The 17,489-nt window shown below is 41.6% G+C and overlaps 1 protein-coding gene across 9 annotated transcripts in view; it reads left to right on the top strand.

The window, feature by feature from the left end:
• The window catches only part of LOC143035043 (uncharacterized), a 47,036-nt gene extending 31,921 nt beyond the window's left edge, over nucleotides 1-15,115 (top strand). For 8 of the 9 annotated variants that reach the window (XM_076201503.1, XM_076201499.1, XM_076201498.1 and 5 more), the window contains exons 8-11: nucleotides 6,110-6,280; nucleotides 9,969-9,995; nucleotides 11,118-11,784; nucleotides 13,020-15,115. In XM_076201503.1, the coding sequence (XP_076057618.1) occupies nucleotides 6,110-6,280; nucleotides 9,969-9,995; nucleotides 11,118-11,784; nucleotides 13,020-14,868 (2,714 nt within the window). In that variant the 3' untranslated portion in view covers nucleotides 14,869-15,115. The remainder of the gene's footprint in view (nucleotides 1-6,109; nucleotides 6,281-9,968; nucleotides 9,996-11,117; nucleotides 11,785-13,019) is intronic. The other variant, XM_076201504.1, reaches the window with a different exon arrangement.
• The last annotated feature ends 2,374 nt before the right edge of the window (nucleotides 15,116-17,489 follow it).

The raw sequence follows: 17,489 nt of genomic DNA, 5'->3' as shown, positions 1-17,489 counted from the left end.
GGGAAGGAAAATGGGAAATTGGCCGTAGGGAGGAGTTGGCTGTGGTAAACTCGGGAGAAGTCAGCCACAAGGAAGAGTCAGCCTCTAGGAGTCATCATTGAAAATACCCACCACCCATCAATTCATCATCCCCATAAGCCCGGCAATAAACTCCGACCCATAATCCCGCAACTCCCTGCACTGTTGCACAAACTGGCTGAAAAAAAAAATGTGCACCATCCTGACCCCCTACACTCCTACCAGTTCCACATCAAATGCTGGCAAGACATGTGCTCACACAACAAATGCTCGCACCCTTATTGGAAAAAGTGAAAAATGCTCACAAATGTTAGCAATCTGTCATGAAGCTACTGAGTAATGCAATATATACTTTATATTGCATACCAAAATATATTATATTTATGTTATATACTTTTTGTATACTTTTTATATAGTTTTTTGGAGGTGTGAGAGAGGAGGAAGTTAAAGGTAAATATGGGTAAAAGTAATGTGATGAGATGTACAAGGGGAGAGGATGGCAGCAAATTGGAATAGATTGTTAAGGAAGAGAGGCTGGGGGAAGTGGATATCTTTAGATACCTGAGGGCACATTGCAGGAAAGGGAGGAGTGGAGGTGAAGATAGAATTTAGATCGACAAAAGTAAATAAGTACCTTTGGGGGAGAAAAAATGTAAAGAGAAATAGATTCTAAGAGGTGGTTGTGCCAACAGCACTGTATGGGGCAGAAACATGGAACAAAAGGGAGGAAGAGTGTAAATGTGAGATGAAATACCTGAGAAGTATGGTTGGGGTTACTGGGTTGGATAGAGTGAGAAATGAGGTGAGGAGAGTGGAGGTGGAAAAGGAATTGGGAGATAGGGGTGATGAAAGATTATTGGGATGGTTTAGATACATGGAAATAATGAGTGAAGAAAGATTAGTAAAAGAGATGTGGAATGCAGAGGTGGAAGATGTGAACATGAGGGGGCAAGGAAGGATGAGATGGATGGAGGGGGTAAAAGGGGCATTGGGAAAGTGGGGGATGTCTGTTGAGAAAGGGAGAAGACAAGATAGGGTTGAGTGGAGAATGGTTGTGAATGGATGATGCTGTGATGCATGGGAGTAGGTGGGGGGATGGGGGGATGAGGGCGTATGTGTGATGATATTTTAATGCAGCCCTAAGGGATTTTTCCCTATCTCTTTTTCTGCATGAAAGGACGGAGAGAGAGGGGTTACCAGTTAAATGAAGTGGCCTTGCTGTTGATGTGCTGTGTCTTGCTGCATTGCTTCTGACCCATGGCAATGGGAGAGATGCAAGGATGACCTGTCATCCAGGAAGAGCCAAGAAAAGAGGGAGGAAGAGATGGTGAATGGGAGTGGAGTATGTGGGGATGAAATGGATATGGATTAATGCTTATGACTTTGGCTACCTCCCTTGTAAGGGGAAAAAAGCCCTTGGTATTTGTATGTATAAAGGCCCAAAAAACATCCTTACCTTTTCCTAAAGCTTTCTCACATATCTGCTTTACCACAAAAGTGTGATCCACACAACCTCTGCCTATCCTAAAATCACACTGTTCCTCTGTTCCTCTCCTAATCCTCTCAACCAAAACCCTCTTGTAAGCCTTCCCAGCTACACTCAACAAACTGATCTCTCAGAAACTACTACATTCACACTTGTCCCCCTTTCCCTTGTAAAGCAGAACTATATATGCTCTCCTCCAATCCTCCAGCACTCTACCTTCATGTAGACAAACATTAAACAACCTCACCAGTCAGTCCACTATCACTGTACCTCCTTTTTTTTAGACATTGCATGAAGCCCATCTAACCCAGGTGCCTTACCCACTGCCATCATTTTGATAACTGCTTTCACCTCACCTTTTTTTATTTCTCCATTTTACTCATTCATCACTGTCATTTTCTTAGCACATCCCACTGCAGCTACCTTTCCCTCCTCCTTCACATTCATCAACTCCCTAAAATATTCTTCCCATCTTCCGTGTACTGCCGTCTCTTCCATCATCATCTCTCCATCTACACCTTTTACCTTTTCTTCTCTGCTTGATTCGCCTCCTTTCCTCTCCTGTTTTCCTTCCAAAACATCTTTTTATTGATTACAAAGGATTACAAAGGCGGAGCATGCCGACAGGAGACCTTTTGGTCCATATCTAGGTCGGATGCGAAAAAAATAAAAATAAAAACTATAATAATGTACATACATACATACATATACCAAGGCTTTTCCCCCTTCCAAGGGAGGTAGCCAAAAAGGGAAAGGCATAAAAACACTCCCACCCATTTCATCCCTAAATACACTCCACACCCCTCCCATAGGTATAGTTAAATAATAAACAAACAGGTAAATAGTAAATAATAATAAATTGACATATAACTAATAATAAATGAAAATCAGACAGACAAATGATAACAAAACAAAAACAAATAATACAAAATAAACGATAATCATTACAGCATCTTGCTTAGGTGTTTATCTAAATGATTCTTAACCCCTTCCATACGGTGCCGCACACGTAGGCGTCATGGACTTAGATCTCGGTGGCAGCAGCCAATGCCAGCCGTACGACGTGTCGTAATAATACTCGCATCATAAAATATAGTCACCGCTTATATCGATCGTTCTCTCTTCACCCGTGAATTTTGATAACCATAGAAAATGCGATTACAAAAGAATTAGAAAGAGTGTCATTATGGAGGGGCGACTACAATAAATATAATCAAGACGCCGATATGGCAGCCTCGTGAATACACTCGCTCCCCATGACGCCTACGTGTGCGGCACCGTATGGAAGGGGTTAAAGCTTCGAACTGAACTACATTGCAGTACCTGTGCAGGAAGTTTATTCCATTCATTAACTACACGGTTGGCAAAGTTGTTTCTACCTACTTCCAAATTGAATCTATTTCCGGACAGTTTGAGACCATTGTTTCTTGTCTGATTCTCATTAAATGTGAAAATGTTGTCACTTTTGATGTCAATTCCCTTTAGAATCTTAAAGACCTGTATCAAGTCACCTCTGAGTCTACACTTTTTTAGGGAAAACAGATTCATATGTTTTAGTCGATTTTCATATGATTTATTTTTTATATTTGGAATCAGTTTTGTGGCTCGCCGTTGTACTTTTTCCAGTCTGTCAATGTCTTTAATGAGATTCGGTGACCATACAGAAACAGCATATTCCAAATGTGGACGAACTAACGATTTATATAGCTTGTTAATGAGTGATGGACTTTTGAAATAAAAAGATTGCGCAATGAGTCCTAGAATCTTATTTGCTTTCTCAGAGGCTGAAATACACTGCTTGGATGATTTGAGGTCGTTACTGATAATTACGCTGAGATCTTTTTCACTATCCACTTTTGTTAACAAATTTCCAAATAACTTGTAATCGTACTTACTGTTATTTTTACCTATGTGCATTACCTTGCATTTACTTGTGTTAAATTTCATTAGCCACTTTTCAGACCATTGCTGTAATTTATCCAAATCTTCTTAAATATCTAATTGGTTTGAGTGATCATTTGCCACTCCGCACAGTTTTGTATCATCAGCAAATTTGGAAATAGTAGATTTTAGTCCATGGTCTATATCATTTATATATACTATGAATAAAAGTGGCCCAAGAACAGAACCCTGAGGAACTCCACTTGTAACATTTTTCCATCTAGAAGTTTTCCATTTAAAACAACTCTGTTTTTGACCATTCAACCAATTACTAGTCCAACCTAATAGGCTACCACTTATTCCATGTAAAGCTAATTTAGTAATTAGTCTTTCGTGTGGGACGGTATCAAAAGCTTTTGCAAAGTCTAGGTATATTAAATCTATATTGTTTCTTTTGTCATAATTCGAGATAACTGTGTTGTAGAATTCGAGTTAGTCACGCAAGAACGTTTCCGTCTGAAACCATGCTGGCTATCATTTATCAAACGGTTGCTTTCTAAATGATGTTCGATAGCATCTCTGATGATAGTTTCCATAATTTTTCCTACGATTGAAGTCAAACTTATAGGCCTATAGTTATTTGGTTTCTTTTTGTCACCTTTTTTGAATATGGGAGTAACGTTAGCTAGCTTCCATTCTCTTGGGACATCTCCGGATATGATGGATTTCTTGAAAATAATTTCTAATGGAACAACAATCTCATTTTTAATTTCCTTTAAGATTCTTGGATGCCAACCCTTCCTTCTATTTCCTCCTATCCTCCTTCCACAAACCATCTTTGCACACCTTGTGACTCCCTCCTTGAAACATCCACATTCCTCCTCTACTCCTAATTCTATTCTTCACTCACTCCCACTCTTCTCTCAGCTTCTTGTACTCATTTTCTTTCTCATTTAAGCAGTTTAATCTAAGCACCTCCTTACCTTCTGTCCTTTTCCTTTTTCTCCATCTATCCTCCACTTTCAACTTACCTTCCGCCAGAAAAGGATCTGATATTCCCCCAGTCTCTCCCGTAAAATCACATACATCCAGAATCCTTCCTATTCTTTTCCTGGTTACCACTTTTCTCCATCATCAGACAAGAAACAATGGTCTCAAACTGTCCGGAAATAGATTCAATTTGGAAGTGGGTAGAAACAACTTTGCCAACCATGTAGTTAATGAATGGAATAAACTTCCTGCACAGGTAGTGCAATGTAGTTCAGTTTGAAGCTTTAAGAATCATTTAGATAAACACCTAAGTAAGATGATGTAATGATTATAATTTATCTTATATTATTTGTTTTTGTTTTGTTATCTTTTGTCTGTCTGGTTTTCATTTATTATTAGTTATATGTCAATTTATTATTATTTACTATTTACCTGTTTGTTTATTATTCAACTATACCTATGCATTTATTTATGTATTTTATTTGTTATTTACATTATTATAGTTTTTATTTATTATTTTATTATTAATATGATTTTTTTTTCGCATCCGACCTAGATATGGATCAAAAGGTCTCCTGTCGGTATGCTCCGCCTTTGTAATCCTTTGTAGTCCATCAAAGCCCAATCTACCACCCTTCCATTCACCACCCTCTCTCATGTGTACTTATGCTTGACTTTTTCCTAAACATTGTTTGCTATCATCAACTCTCTAGACGTATCTCCTTCAACTCTCCACTACAATTTTTTCCTGGCGCACCACACTTCCCAACCAATCAGTTAATTGGTTTGTCTCCTACCCTAGCATTGAGATCTCCCAATACCATGACATTGACATTTCCCCCTAAATCCTCTATGCACTTATTTAAGTCTATCCAAAAAGCCTCTGTTTCCTCTACACTCTTTTTACTACCAGGCCCATATGTACTTACAAAGACCCACATCTCCCTAGTTTCACCTTCATCCACATTAACTTTGAAGAGACCTCCTTCCACTCCACCACACACACTTACCTATCTCTACACTTACTAGAATAGCCACCCCTTTTCTCCATCATCCTCTCTTCATTCCTGACAGCCTCCCAACTACACTCCTAAACCGAAACTCGCCCCTCCCTGTCAACTTGGTTTCACTCAGTGCCAACACATTCATCATACTGCCTATCTCTTACCTTTTACTCTCATCTGTACCACATCACTCCACATTAAAAAACCCAAACTTTTGGGTTCTGGTTGGAAAACTTCTCCCAGGCCCTCGTATGCCTTTGCTTTTTTAGGAATGTCCCCTTTGGGGCTACAGAGAGTAGGATGCCTAGTCCTATCCCCATCCCATTTTTGTCGCCTTTTACAACTCAAGTGGGAACACTTGGTGGCAGTATTCTTCTCCCCTACCACAGGGTTCAGCAAAAAAGGAAATGAATATTCAGAGAAGTGGGCCAGGACAGTATTAAGAATGGTGGGACAGCATAATGGAGAGACAGTCGCATTATACTTGTAATAAAGTAACATAATTTCTCTATGAATAGAGATTTCCTTCATCACAAATGAAATGATGTGTGGCTCTGGTCTATAGGGGTACCCCATATAGACCCTAAAGTATCAGTTACATGCTACTGAGCAGCTTTTAACCCCACAGTAACATGCATTCAATACCCCAGACATGGTATATGTTCTGATAGTTGTAAAGATGTACATGGTACATATTATATTTCTATTTGTCTTTATTTTTTATTTCCAGATGTTGATAAAGCTATCAAGAACCTGTGGAAGAAGAGAAATGGTGAATTAAAAGATCTCAAAAAGGGTGAAGAGGGAGGCAAAGGTGATAAAAAGGGAGGTGAAATGTTACATCATCCAAGAAATGAAATGAGAATGATGGACATGATGTGGAACAACTCAAAAACCAAAGGTATGGAAGTTTGATGTATTTTGATGTATAAAGATTGCAAGTGTTTTGAACATAGAAGTATGAAAGTGGCAGTTGTGGATAAGTCTATCAAAATAAACACTAGTTCTGTGCAAGAGCCCTCTAATCCACTCGCATCTCGCATCACATGTACTTGAAAAAGCTATAACAAGTGAAATGTTATACAGTAAAATTCCTTTTATCCGACCTTGGTGGGACCTACCCTAGATCGGATGTTTGGAAAAGTCGGATATTTGGATGCACACCAAAAAAGTAAATAAATAAATAAAAAACTCATTGGTTTGAGACATTTTTACTCTATTTACGATACAAAGGACAATAAACAATGCAGAGTTGAGGAGAAATAACCACCTAAGGCCAAACATAAACAAATGCTGAAATGCACGCGAAAATAACAGCCGACCTGAGAGCCATGAGTCGGTAGTGGCGAGAGCAACAAGTAAACAATCACTTGATGGTTGGATGTTTGGACAAATTCAACTTTTATCCAACTTGGGACATTGAAGAAAAAAGTCGGATGTTTGGACGAGTCAGTTGTTTGAAGGTCAAATAAAAGGAATTTTACTGTACTAACAAAGGCTCCGTCCTCATATAGTGTTTATTTTGATAAACATAGACATACTTGAATTATGAAATATCATTCACACAATCTACCAGAAGGCTTTTTATATTGATTATTCTGTCATGAAATACAAATTTGACAGGGTAGAGCATGATTGGTTAACACTACCTAACAGAGTTTGTTCTCAAAGATGTACATGGTTACCATTGTAGTGTTACATTTAGGTTTACAACATAGACATTAGAATAGGTTGATATTTTATATGTTTTTATTAAAACACTCCTCTAGTTTTAAGCATTAGGTAGTAGAATAGGTATGCATGTTTGTCATATATTCTCTATGATGGAGACCTGTGGCCCTGTAATTTAGTTAGAGAAGTGCAGATGTTGGTGTTTAATTATATACCAATGGCCTCATCCATTGTATAAAGGTGGTGGCTGAGTTTAGATACCCACACCAAAAGACCACACCATCTATCCCATCTCAGTACCTTAGGATGAAGGTTAGCTTGCCCTCCTTTCATACTGTTATACTCAGGCCTCAAATAGTCCGTTGTGAGGAGGTGCTGCCTTGCTCTCATGGAGAGAGGAGTTCTGTGATATTCAACTGGGGTGGTGGTGGAGGATGAGGGGAGATGGATTTGAAGCTTTCATATTTCAGTGGAATTTATCATGCAAATCTGCAAGTGGCGCAAGATTTAGTTCTCTTGACACAGAATTCCATATCCTTTTCTCAAATGTGTCTGCAGATGGGGTGGTGCGAGAGGTGAATGCTAGGGTAGTGAGTCAGGGATTGGAGATGGTTAAAGAAAATGGAGAAAAGTGGGAGGTGAGCCAGCTGTTGTTTGCGGACGACACTGCGCTTGTGGCAGGGTCAGAGGAGGGATTGAGGAAGCTGGTGGCAGAGTTTGGGAGAGTATGTGATAGAAGAAAGCTAAAGATAAATGTGGGTAAAAGTAAGGTGATGAGATGTACAAGGGGTGAAAGTGGCAGTAGACTGGAAGTGAACATTAAGGGAGAGCGACTGGAGGAAGTGGATAGTTTTAGATACTTGGGTGCAAGTGTAGCAGGAAAAGGTGGAGTGAAGGTGGAGGTAGAATGTAGATTGAGAGAAGCGAGTAAATGCCTTGGTGGTTTAAAGAGTGTAATGAGAAATGGACATTTGGGAATGGATGCGAAGAGGAGACTGTATGAAGGAGTGATTGTGCCAACAGCACTGTATGGGGCAGAAACGTGGAACATAAGAGAAGAAGAGAGAAGGAGTTTGAATGTGTTTGAGATGAGGTGTCTGAGAAGTATGGTGGGGGTTACTAGGCTAGATAGAGTGAGAAATGAGGAGGTGAGGAGGAGAACAGGGGTGAAAAAGGATTTGGGAGAGAGGGTTGATGAAAGAATATTAGGATGGTTTGGACACATGGAAAGAATGAGTGACGAAAGACTAGTAAAAGAGGTATGGAAGGCAGATGTGGAGGGAGTGAACATGAGGGGACGTCCTAGGATGAGGTGGATGGATGGGGTGAAGGGGGCTTTGGGGAAGAGGGGAATGTCTGTTGAGGAAGGAAGGGAGAGGACGGAAGACAGAGGTGAGTGGAGAATGGTTGTATATGGATGATGTTGTGACGACATGAGGAGGAATAGGCGGGGGGGTGGGGGGTGGGGTAGTATGTGTGAGTAAATTTTGACGCAGCCCGAAGGGATTTCTCCCCGTCCTCTCCTTATATGCAAAGGGGGACGGAGAGGGGGGGTCGCCGATTAAATGAAGCGGCCTTGCTGTGGATGTACTGTGTCTTGCGACACTGCTTCTGACCCAGGGCGGTGGGCAGGGTGCAGGGATGACCCGTCATCCAGGAGGTGCTCAGATGAGAGGAAGGGTGGGAGGGGTGTGGAGTGTATTTAGGGGTGAAATGGGTGGGAGTGTTTTTATGCCTTTCCTTTTGTGGCTACCTCCCTTGGAAGGGGGAAAAAGCCTTGGTATATGTATGTATGTATGTATGTCTGCAGAAATGTGATTCTGAATTGCATAGTTGTAAGGTTGTTGTTTTCAAGTGGAACAAGTTCTTGTATCACATAGTGAATATCAATGTGCCATCTAGCTTTGTGGTTATGATGAACATTTCTGACAATGATCCTGCTTTCACTTTCTGATATGACTGCTCAGAATCAGTATGTTTATGCTGATCATTCATGAAATTTGTGTACATAAGTATCCTCACTTGTTTGGTTCTGGTGTTCCTGGGTCTTTTTCTAGGAAAAAAAAAATGTTTTAACAGTTTATCTTTGTTGTAGTGGAGTTTGATTTTTAAAGAATGGTTTTGTTAGGACACCAAAATCCTTCCTGTAGAGCAGTACATGGAAGTGATCAGCCTGCAGGTCTATGCAAGAGCCCTCTAATCCACTCACACTCCACATCACATCACACAAGCACAACCCACAGGTCATAGCAAGAAACCAATCCCAGCAGTGTACCATTACCCACAACACTTCCTATCCATGTCTTAGAAGGCGACTAAGTGGAATCGAGTGATGGGACTAAGGATCCTGCTCTTGGTATGTTTCTCTTATAGAAAGTCAAGGTGCAAGAGGTTCCAACCAGAACCCTAATGATTGGGTCATTAAGTATGCTTACAAATGAAAAAAAATCAATTTTAGCCAACCCAACAAATCCAGTACTATCATTTACCCCTGAACATGAATTCAGAAAAGATCATCCCCAAGACATACAAGAGCGACCACAACCACTGTTGGGGCATCACCCATCATTAAAACAATACCAACACAGCATTGACCAAGCATAAGTGCCCCAGGTACAGTCATCACACTGAGAATACAGAACACATTATCTTAGTGTCCTACACTTCTTCAGACAGCTCCACAACATCTCTTCACTGAGTGACCTATGGGCAAACTTGTTGGCTGTGTCTGGGTTCTGTGGGGCTGCGGGTCTCCAGTAAGAGAGATCTGGGCAACAGATTGATTGACAACCTAATTAAGTTATTAATTAAACTAATTTTTAAATAATCTTAGAAAAAAGAAATACAGTGATAAATTTTGTATGTCTTGAAAAAAGAAATAGTGATAAATTTTGTATGTCTTTTATTCTTTACTTCAGACTATCACTTTCCAGTTCACAGATATAGTAAGTGGGCTTTGACATGTTTTGATTGGAGTGTGTATTTACCTTAATAAGTTTAATTAAGAGATTGGAAACTAGTGCAGATAAAGTGTGTACCATTAAAGTTTTTCAACTCCTACCTGTTTGGGTTAGTTCGTGTTTAAGATACAGATGTGTGGAAAGAGAGAGTGAATGGATTAAGGGAAGATGTGTCCCTAAGGGATGTTTTGTGCATATGCTCCATAGATAAATGGATGCAGAAGATGGTTGCCATATGATGATATTGTGGGAAGTAAACCTACTTTGGCTGTTGGGTTCTGTGGCAGATAATTGTGTCTAACAAGAAGGCATTTGATCCGTTCATTGTGGCTAGGAGCTGGCCACCTTTCATCCGCAAGGTGCTGAGGTGGTAGGGATAGTGTGAGTCTGTTTTTTTGTGGCTTTAACTTGTCCACCCCCATCGAGTCAGTTTTTTGCTTTGTGCTCTAACTTGTCCACCCCCTTACAAGAAGGATTGTGACCTTTGAGTGTGTATGAATTAAATGAATTTTTTTTCATGATTATGTATGCAGTTTGCTAAGGTTGTTATTTTAACAACTAATATGTCATTTAGTTTGCATAAATTTTTGGCAAGGTAAAGTAAACACACTATAATACTAGTATCATTCTTGGCTGAGGTAGATAAGAAATATTTAGGACGCCATAGAAATGTAACGATTTTTTTTTCATGATTATGTATGCATTTTGCTAAGGTTGTTATTTTAACAACTAATATGTCATTTAGTTTGCATAAATTTTTGGCAAGGTAAAGTAAACACACTATAATACTAGTATCATTCTTGGCTGAGGTAGATAAGAAATATTTAGGAGGCCATAGAAATGTAACGAAAGTTATTTAGGAGTATGGGTCTTGTGTTTTTGTACCATGATTTCCAGAAATAGTATTATGAAGATCCAGTGTGGATTGCATTCTTGAATTTATATATTATGAGAACAGATGTTCATGAATTATTTTGGAATCCTGAGTCCCACAAAAGGGAATGTAATATTTGCCTGACGTTCATGAGTTTTTATACCTGGAAATAGATGTTTATGATTTGTATTGCTTTGATTTATTTTACTAACACTTTATTTTTATTTTTTCAGATGACAGTTTTGGTCCCCCAAATGGAGATATACATGGAGGACCAGGATTTAGAGGAAGTGGTTACGGCGGAGAAGGCAGTGGTGACGGAGGCGGTGGTGGAGGGAATAGTGGTGTTGATGGAGGTGGTGGTATTGATGAGGGTAGAGGAATGAGTGGCAACAGTGGCAACATGAGTGGTGGAATGGGTAGTAACAGTGGTGCCGACGGAGATAATTGTTTCGGAGGCGGGGGTGGCAACAACTCTGTGGGTGGCTTGACAGCTAGAATGTCGCAGAAGCAGCGCAGACTTTTTGAGCGTATCCAGCAGCACCATGCCTTGCCCTCTGAGCATGATATGGAAGGAGATAATCAAGATGGGAATTCTCATGAAGATAATGCTCCTGCTGTTAACTGGTATTCGAGTGATGAGGAAGGTGATGGTCAAGGACCTTCCTCAAAAGCTCCAAAGGGCAATAGTCAGTCCCCTAGCCGGACACCCCCTCTTCGCCCTATGGGTCCATCCACTCCTCCAGAAGACCGAACTTCTCCAGGAGGAGCCTCTTCCACACCACCTACGACCCCTCCTAAATCAGCCTTTTCGGGTATAAACTTTGCCAACATCAGTATCTCCAATGACTTAGCAAGTGTGCTGTCAGCTCTAAAAAGCCAGAGTGGCTCGAGTTCTAGGTAAGTTATAAGACTAAGACTGTGTGATGAGTCTAGAAAATACAGATTCATGTGAAGCTGTCAACTCTTTCAGATTCCATTGATGTAATCATCCATCATGCCGTTTCCTTATCATATCATTTAGATTCTCTTACTCTGTACTTACTCCACTGGTCTTCAGGCCACTTGGTGATCCATAACTGCTTTTGAAACGTCTCGCCATGTCTTTATATCCCGTGCCACCTCCTTCAACATATCCCTTCTAAGTTACCAGAAGAGACTGGATGACTACATTGTGGACAAATGCCCAGGATGTAACACTTCACCCCATGCTATTCAACACATTATGGAAGACAGCATTATACACAATCACACACGCTAACAACACAACATACACTCCATAAAGGATTTGTGGGAAATCCCCGTTTTGGCTGTGGCATTCCTTGGGGAGACGGGACTGCTCGGACAAACAGTCTAGGGAACAACAACATATCTGTCCAGGTTCCAAGGTGCTTCAAAAGTTTCTGTAACTTTTAGATTTTTTATGAGGTAGGGCTTTTAGCCCTACACTCAACCCTCCCTATTTATCCAGACTTGGGATTGGCACGTCAGGTTATGACACTGCGGTGGTTGGGTTAAGATTCTCTTGATGTATTTATATGTTTTACAAAGAAAAATAGTAAAAACAATTATTGGAAGTACTGTACTTTAGATTCATCATCATACAAATGACATTAGCTTGTGAGAGGATGGTTGAAGTACTAAACTAAGGAACCAGGTGAAACTTCACTACCTACACTTACAGAGTGGCCCTGTTTAAAATTTATATGAGTTTTAATTCCTTGGCAGTGCATGTGTATACCATTGACCTCCCACAAATAATTTTGTTCTCTTTCTCCTCTTCCTCTTTCTCTTTAACATAAGAACATAAGAAATAAGGAGACTACAAGAGACCATAAGGCCTACACTAGGCAGCTCTGTATCCATCACCACCTGTCATCCCCATCCATTAAGTTGTCTAATCGTTTCTTAATAAAACTGATAGTTTCAGTGTTCACAACATGGTTACTAAGTCTATTTCATTTGTTGACCACCCTTTCTTATTCTTCTCATTTTTCAAAGGAATCTGAAATGGTTAAGTAGGTATTTGTGATCAATTTGAAAATAGATTTGAGGCTATTTTTTATTATTCAAACATAATACATCTTTGATAAAGTACTGTGTTTTCTCTACCTAAAGTTTTTTTTCATATCCAGCAGAGGCAATGAACGTGACGGACGAACCCATTCACCAAGAGGAAGAGATCCTCGAGAGAATGTGCGAGGAGGACGAGATCCTCGAGTACCACCTATGGATGGATGGGAAGGAAGAGATCCGAGGAATACACCCAGAGATGCATGGAATTCAGCAGACAGTGATGATTCAATGAGAGAAATGAGCACAAGGAATCCTCGAGGGACAAGGGATTCAAGTCGAGTCGATTCAAATCCTCCTGAATTTAATCGTGATCCACGGCAAAGAACTGGGGATGTAGACCTTAGAGTGTTGCCAGTGTTAGATCGTGGTGAGGAAGCAAGGATCCCAGTGGACAGCAAGGCCCCACGGCATGATACAGACATGCGTATGGCTGAACCCTCTATATACGATATTGACTTACGGCAATTGGGGCCTCCTGCCAGTGTGAATGAGAGTGAGGACATGAGTTTACCATTCAAAGTTCCGATGCACATGCCAGCCAAAGAAATTGATGCTTCCATTAATGCCCACTCACCCATGTGTTACCAGTTGATTAAGGTGACAGTGCCGAAACCTAACTACTCTACCTTGCGTATTGCAAAGGACGACCCACGAATACTCGAAGATCCTCGACTGCGGAGAATGATGCGGCGTACTTCCACGGAGGAACCCCCGATGAGAAGTCCACGTAGCACCTCACGCTATGAGATTGGGGAGGGTCCTTTGAGTCCCACCGTTCCAGAACCTCTACCGAAACTGGACATGGACTCGAGAGACCCAAGGATGGTTGGGACACACTCGGGTTCCTCTCGGGACCCGAGGGCTGAACTTCGTGGAGATCCCAGGATAGAAGGGAGACGTGACCCTCGAACCGAACAACGGGGAGATCCACGCATCGGCTCACGTACAGATCCAAGGATGGAATCTCGTATGGATCCTCGCCAAGAGGGACGTTCCCAGGATCCTCGGATGGGGAGTGGGCTCATGTACGGGAATGGTAACATGATGGAGCCAGGAGGCAGCGGCATGCCGTATCCTAATCAAGGAATGGGACCTGGACCTGGGTCAGGACCAGGCCCAGGACCTGGACCTGGACCTGGACCTGGACCCAGCGGAATGGGCATGATGACCTCAGGGGATCCACGTGGGCGCCCAGGCCTTTTAGGTCCAGCTCCTTTGCCCTATAATTCAGGTCCAATGGGACCAGGTCCCATGAATCAGGGTGGTCCAATGAACCAGGGTGGCCCTATGGGTCAAGGTGGTCCAATGGGTCAAGGTGGTCCAATGGGTCAGGGAGGTGGTCACATGGGTCAGGGTGGTCCCATGGGTCCAGGTGGTCACATGGGTCCAGGTGGACCCATGGGTCAGGGTGGTCCAATGGGAGGTGGACCAATGGGACAGGGTGGTCCAATGGGACAGGGTGGTCCAATGGGTCCAGGTGGGCCCATGGGGCAAGGTGGTCCTATGGGACAGGGTGGTCCAATGGGCCAGGGTGGTCCAATGGGCCAGGGGGGTCCAATGGGTCAGGGTGGTCCAATGGGACAGGGGGGTCCAATGGGTCCAGGTGGGCCTATGGGACAAGGTGGTCCTATGGGACAAGGGGGACCAATGGGCCAGGGGGGTCCGATGGGACAAGGTCCAATGGGCCAAAATGGCCCTCCTGGTCCACATGGTCCTTACATGATGAACCGGCCAAATGGAGGTTTTTTCTCAGATGATGGTGGAGACATGCAGGGTGGAGGGATGATGATGCCGCCTCCTGGAGGTCAACCTCCAGGGGGTTGGGGAGGTCGAGGGGATCCGAGACTCAAGAGAGACATGATGGGTGGGGACGTGGGCAGGTCGTACACTCCCCCGCCAGTCTCATAACCCTTCCCCCACACCCTGTAAGTAACCCCACCTTGTCTGTGATTCCGTGTATTTATAGGGCATGCATGCGTTGTATGAACGGCAAGCAGCTATTTTATGCTACTACCTGTGAATGTCAGACTGTTGAACAAATCTTTCATCAAAGATTTTTTCAGTTTTTGCTCAATGAAACGGGGCCTCGTTGGAATTGTATTTCAAAAAGAGGTGTTTCGCTTGTAAATAAAGTAATAAATGTGTCAAATGAAAATTAGTTTCTTTAAGTGCGCTGTTCAAGTGCTACAGTCCCCACCAGTCATTTGACTTGGCTACCTCTCTTATAAGGTGGAAGAAGCTATAGGGATATAGATGTGTATATTTATGTATGTATTAATATAGATATATATAAAGAGGGTTAGGTTTTCCTTACCTATAATGAATCCTACTGGAGCCCTCTCCATTTCATCTCCTACCTGAAAAGAGGGAAGCAAGATCTCCAATTGGAATTCTTTAGCAGGTTGAGAGAAAACCAAGTGCTACTTCAACTCTTGAGTGGTGCCCATTGGGTATGCCAATACAGTAGTGTTCAGTAAAGGTCTCTCCCACAATTCATGGTTGTGCTCAAGTTTGTGTGTATATAAATAAATATTGTGTGTGTGTATGTATTCATTTTTAGGGGGAGCAAATTTGAAAAGAGTGGTATTTCTAAGGTTTAATCCCATTCTATCTTTCTCTTGGTATATATGATAAACAAATTATACTAAATTTATCGAAACCAGTATAATTGAATTTGCAATATGAATAAGTTTTGCACATCAGTAGCCTGAGGGCAATATGTTGTACTTTGAATTTTCAGATGGTAACTATTCTTAAACGAGGTAGAAAGGTGCTTAGAGCAAACTTTAAATGAGAAGGAAAAGGAGTGTGAGTACAAGGAGAAGCTGAGAGAAATGTGGGAGATGGTGAATGATAGAGTAGAAGGAGGTGTGGAAGAGGAATGGGGTTGTTTCAAGGTGGAAGTGACAAGGTGTGCACAGATGGTATGTGGAATAAGGAGGATGAGAGGGAACAGAAAGAAGGGTAGTGAGTGGTGAGGATAATGAAGTGAAGAAGGTAGTAAAAGAGAAGAAGTGAGCATTCAAGGACTGGTTGCAAAGTAGGATGAGAAGAATATGAGGTATAAAGAAAAAAGAAGAGAAGCAAATCAAAAGATAAAGGAGAGCAGATGTAAAATGGAGTAGTAGTATGACAAATTTTTGAAAGTAATAAAAAATATGTTTTGGAAGGAAGGGGAGGTGAGTCAAGTAAAGGTAAGAGAAAGGTAAAAGGTGCAGATGGGCAGATACTAATGGAAGAGGAGGTGGTAAGGGGGAAGATGGGTATTGTAGAAAGCTGTTGAATGTAGAGAAGGATAGGGAGTGATGGTAGCAGTGAGAGGTGCTAAGAAAGTGATGGTGATGGGTGAGGAAAATGGAGAAGAAATAGGAAAAGATGAGATGCATGTAGCTCTGAAAATAAGGAGAACAGGTAAGGCACTTGGGTTAGATGGGTGTCATGTGGAGTGTCTGATGAGCTGATGAGGGAGGTACAGTAATAGTGGACTGGCTAGTGAGGTTTAAATGTGTATCTAAGGAAGGGTAAAGTGCTGGAGAACTGGAGGAGAGCCTATATAGTTCCACTTTACATGGGAAAAGGGGACAAATATGAGTAGTAGTTTCAGAGGGATCTGTTTGTTGAGTGTAGTTGGGATGGTTCTAATTGAGAGTATTAGGAGAACGGAGAAATTGGTTAGGAACTGTGGGTTTAGGGCAGGTAGGGATTGTGTGGATCAGATTTTTTGTTTTAAGGCAAATATGTGAGAAAGTTTTAGGAAAAGATAAGGATGTTTTTTATGCCTTTATGGATTGGAAATGGCTTATGACAGAGTAGACAAAAAGGCACTGGGAGATTTTGCAGATATGGGATTGGGGGAAAGATGTTAAGGGCAGTCAAGAGTTTTTACAGGAGTAGTAGAGCCTATGTTAGAATGGGGAATGGAGAGAGTGAGTGGTGCAGGAGGTAAAGGTGAAGAAAATGGGCAGGGGACTGGAGATGGTTAAAGAAAATGGAGAAAAGTCGGAGGTGAGCCAACTGTTGTTTGTTGATGACACTGCACTTGTAGCAGGGTCAGAGGAGGGATCAAAGGAGTTTGGGAAAGTATGCGATAGGAGAAAGTTAATTATTAATGTGGATAAAAGTAAGATGATGAGATGTAGAAAGGGTAGAGGTTGGCAGTGAGTTGGAAGTAAGGTTAAAAGGAGAGATGCTGGAGGAAGTGGATAGTTTTAGGTATTTTGGGTTGCATGTGGCAGGAAAGGGAGGAGTGGAGGTGGAGATGAATTGTAGATTGAGAGAAGCAAGTAAATGCCTTGTGGGATTAAAAAGTGTTATGAGAAATAGGTACAAGGGAATTGATACAAAGAGGAGATTGTATGAAGGGGTGATTGTGCCAACAGCACTATGGAGAAGAGACTTTGAATCTAAGTGAGACAGAGAGGAAAAGTTTAAATGTGTTTGAGATGAAATGTCTGAGAAGTATGGTAAGGGTTACAAAGTTGGATAGAATGAGAAACAGGGAGGTGAGAAAGAGTGGGAGTGGAAAAGGA

The sequence above is a fragment of the Oratosquilla oratoria genome, chromosome 18 (genome assembly GCF_046742065.1).
Source record: "Oratosquilla oratoria isolate Oo_2021 chromosome 18, ASM4674206v1, whole genome shotgun sequence".
Taxonomy (NCBI): domain Eukaryota; kingdom Metazoa; phylum Arthropoda; class Malacostraca; order Stomatopoda; family Squillidae; genus Oratosquilla; species Oratosquilla oratoria.
The sequence above is the reverse complement of the archived record's forward strand: the minus strand, read 5'-3'. Positions and strand labels throughout refer to the sequence as shown.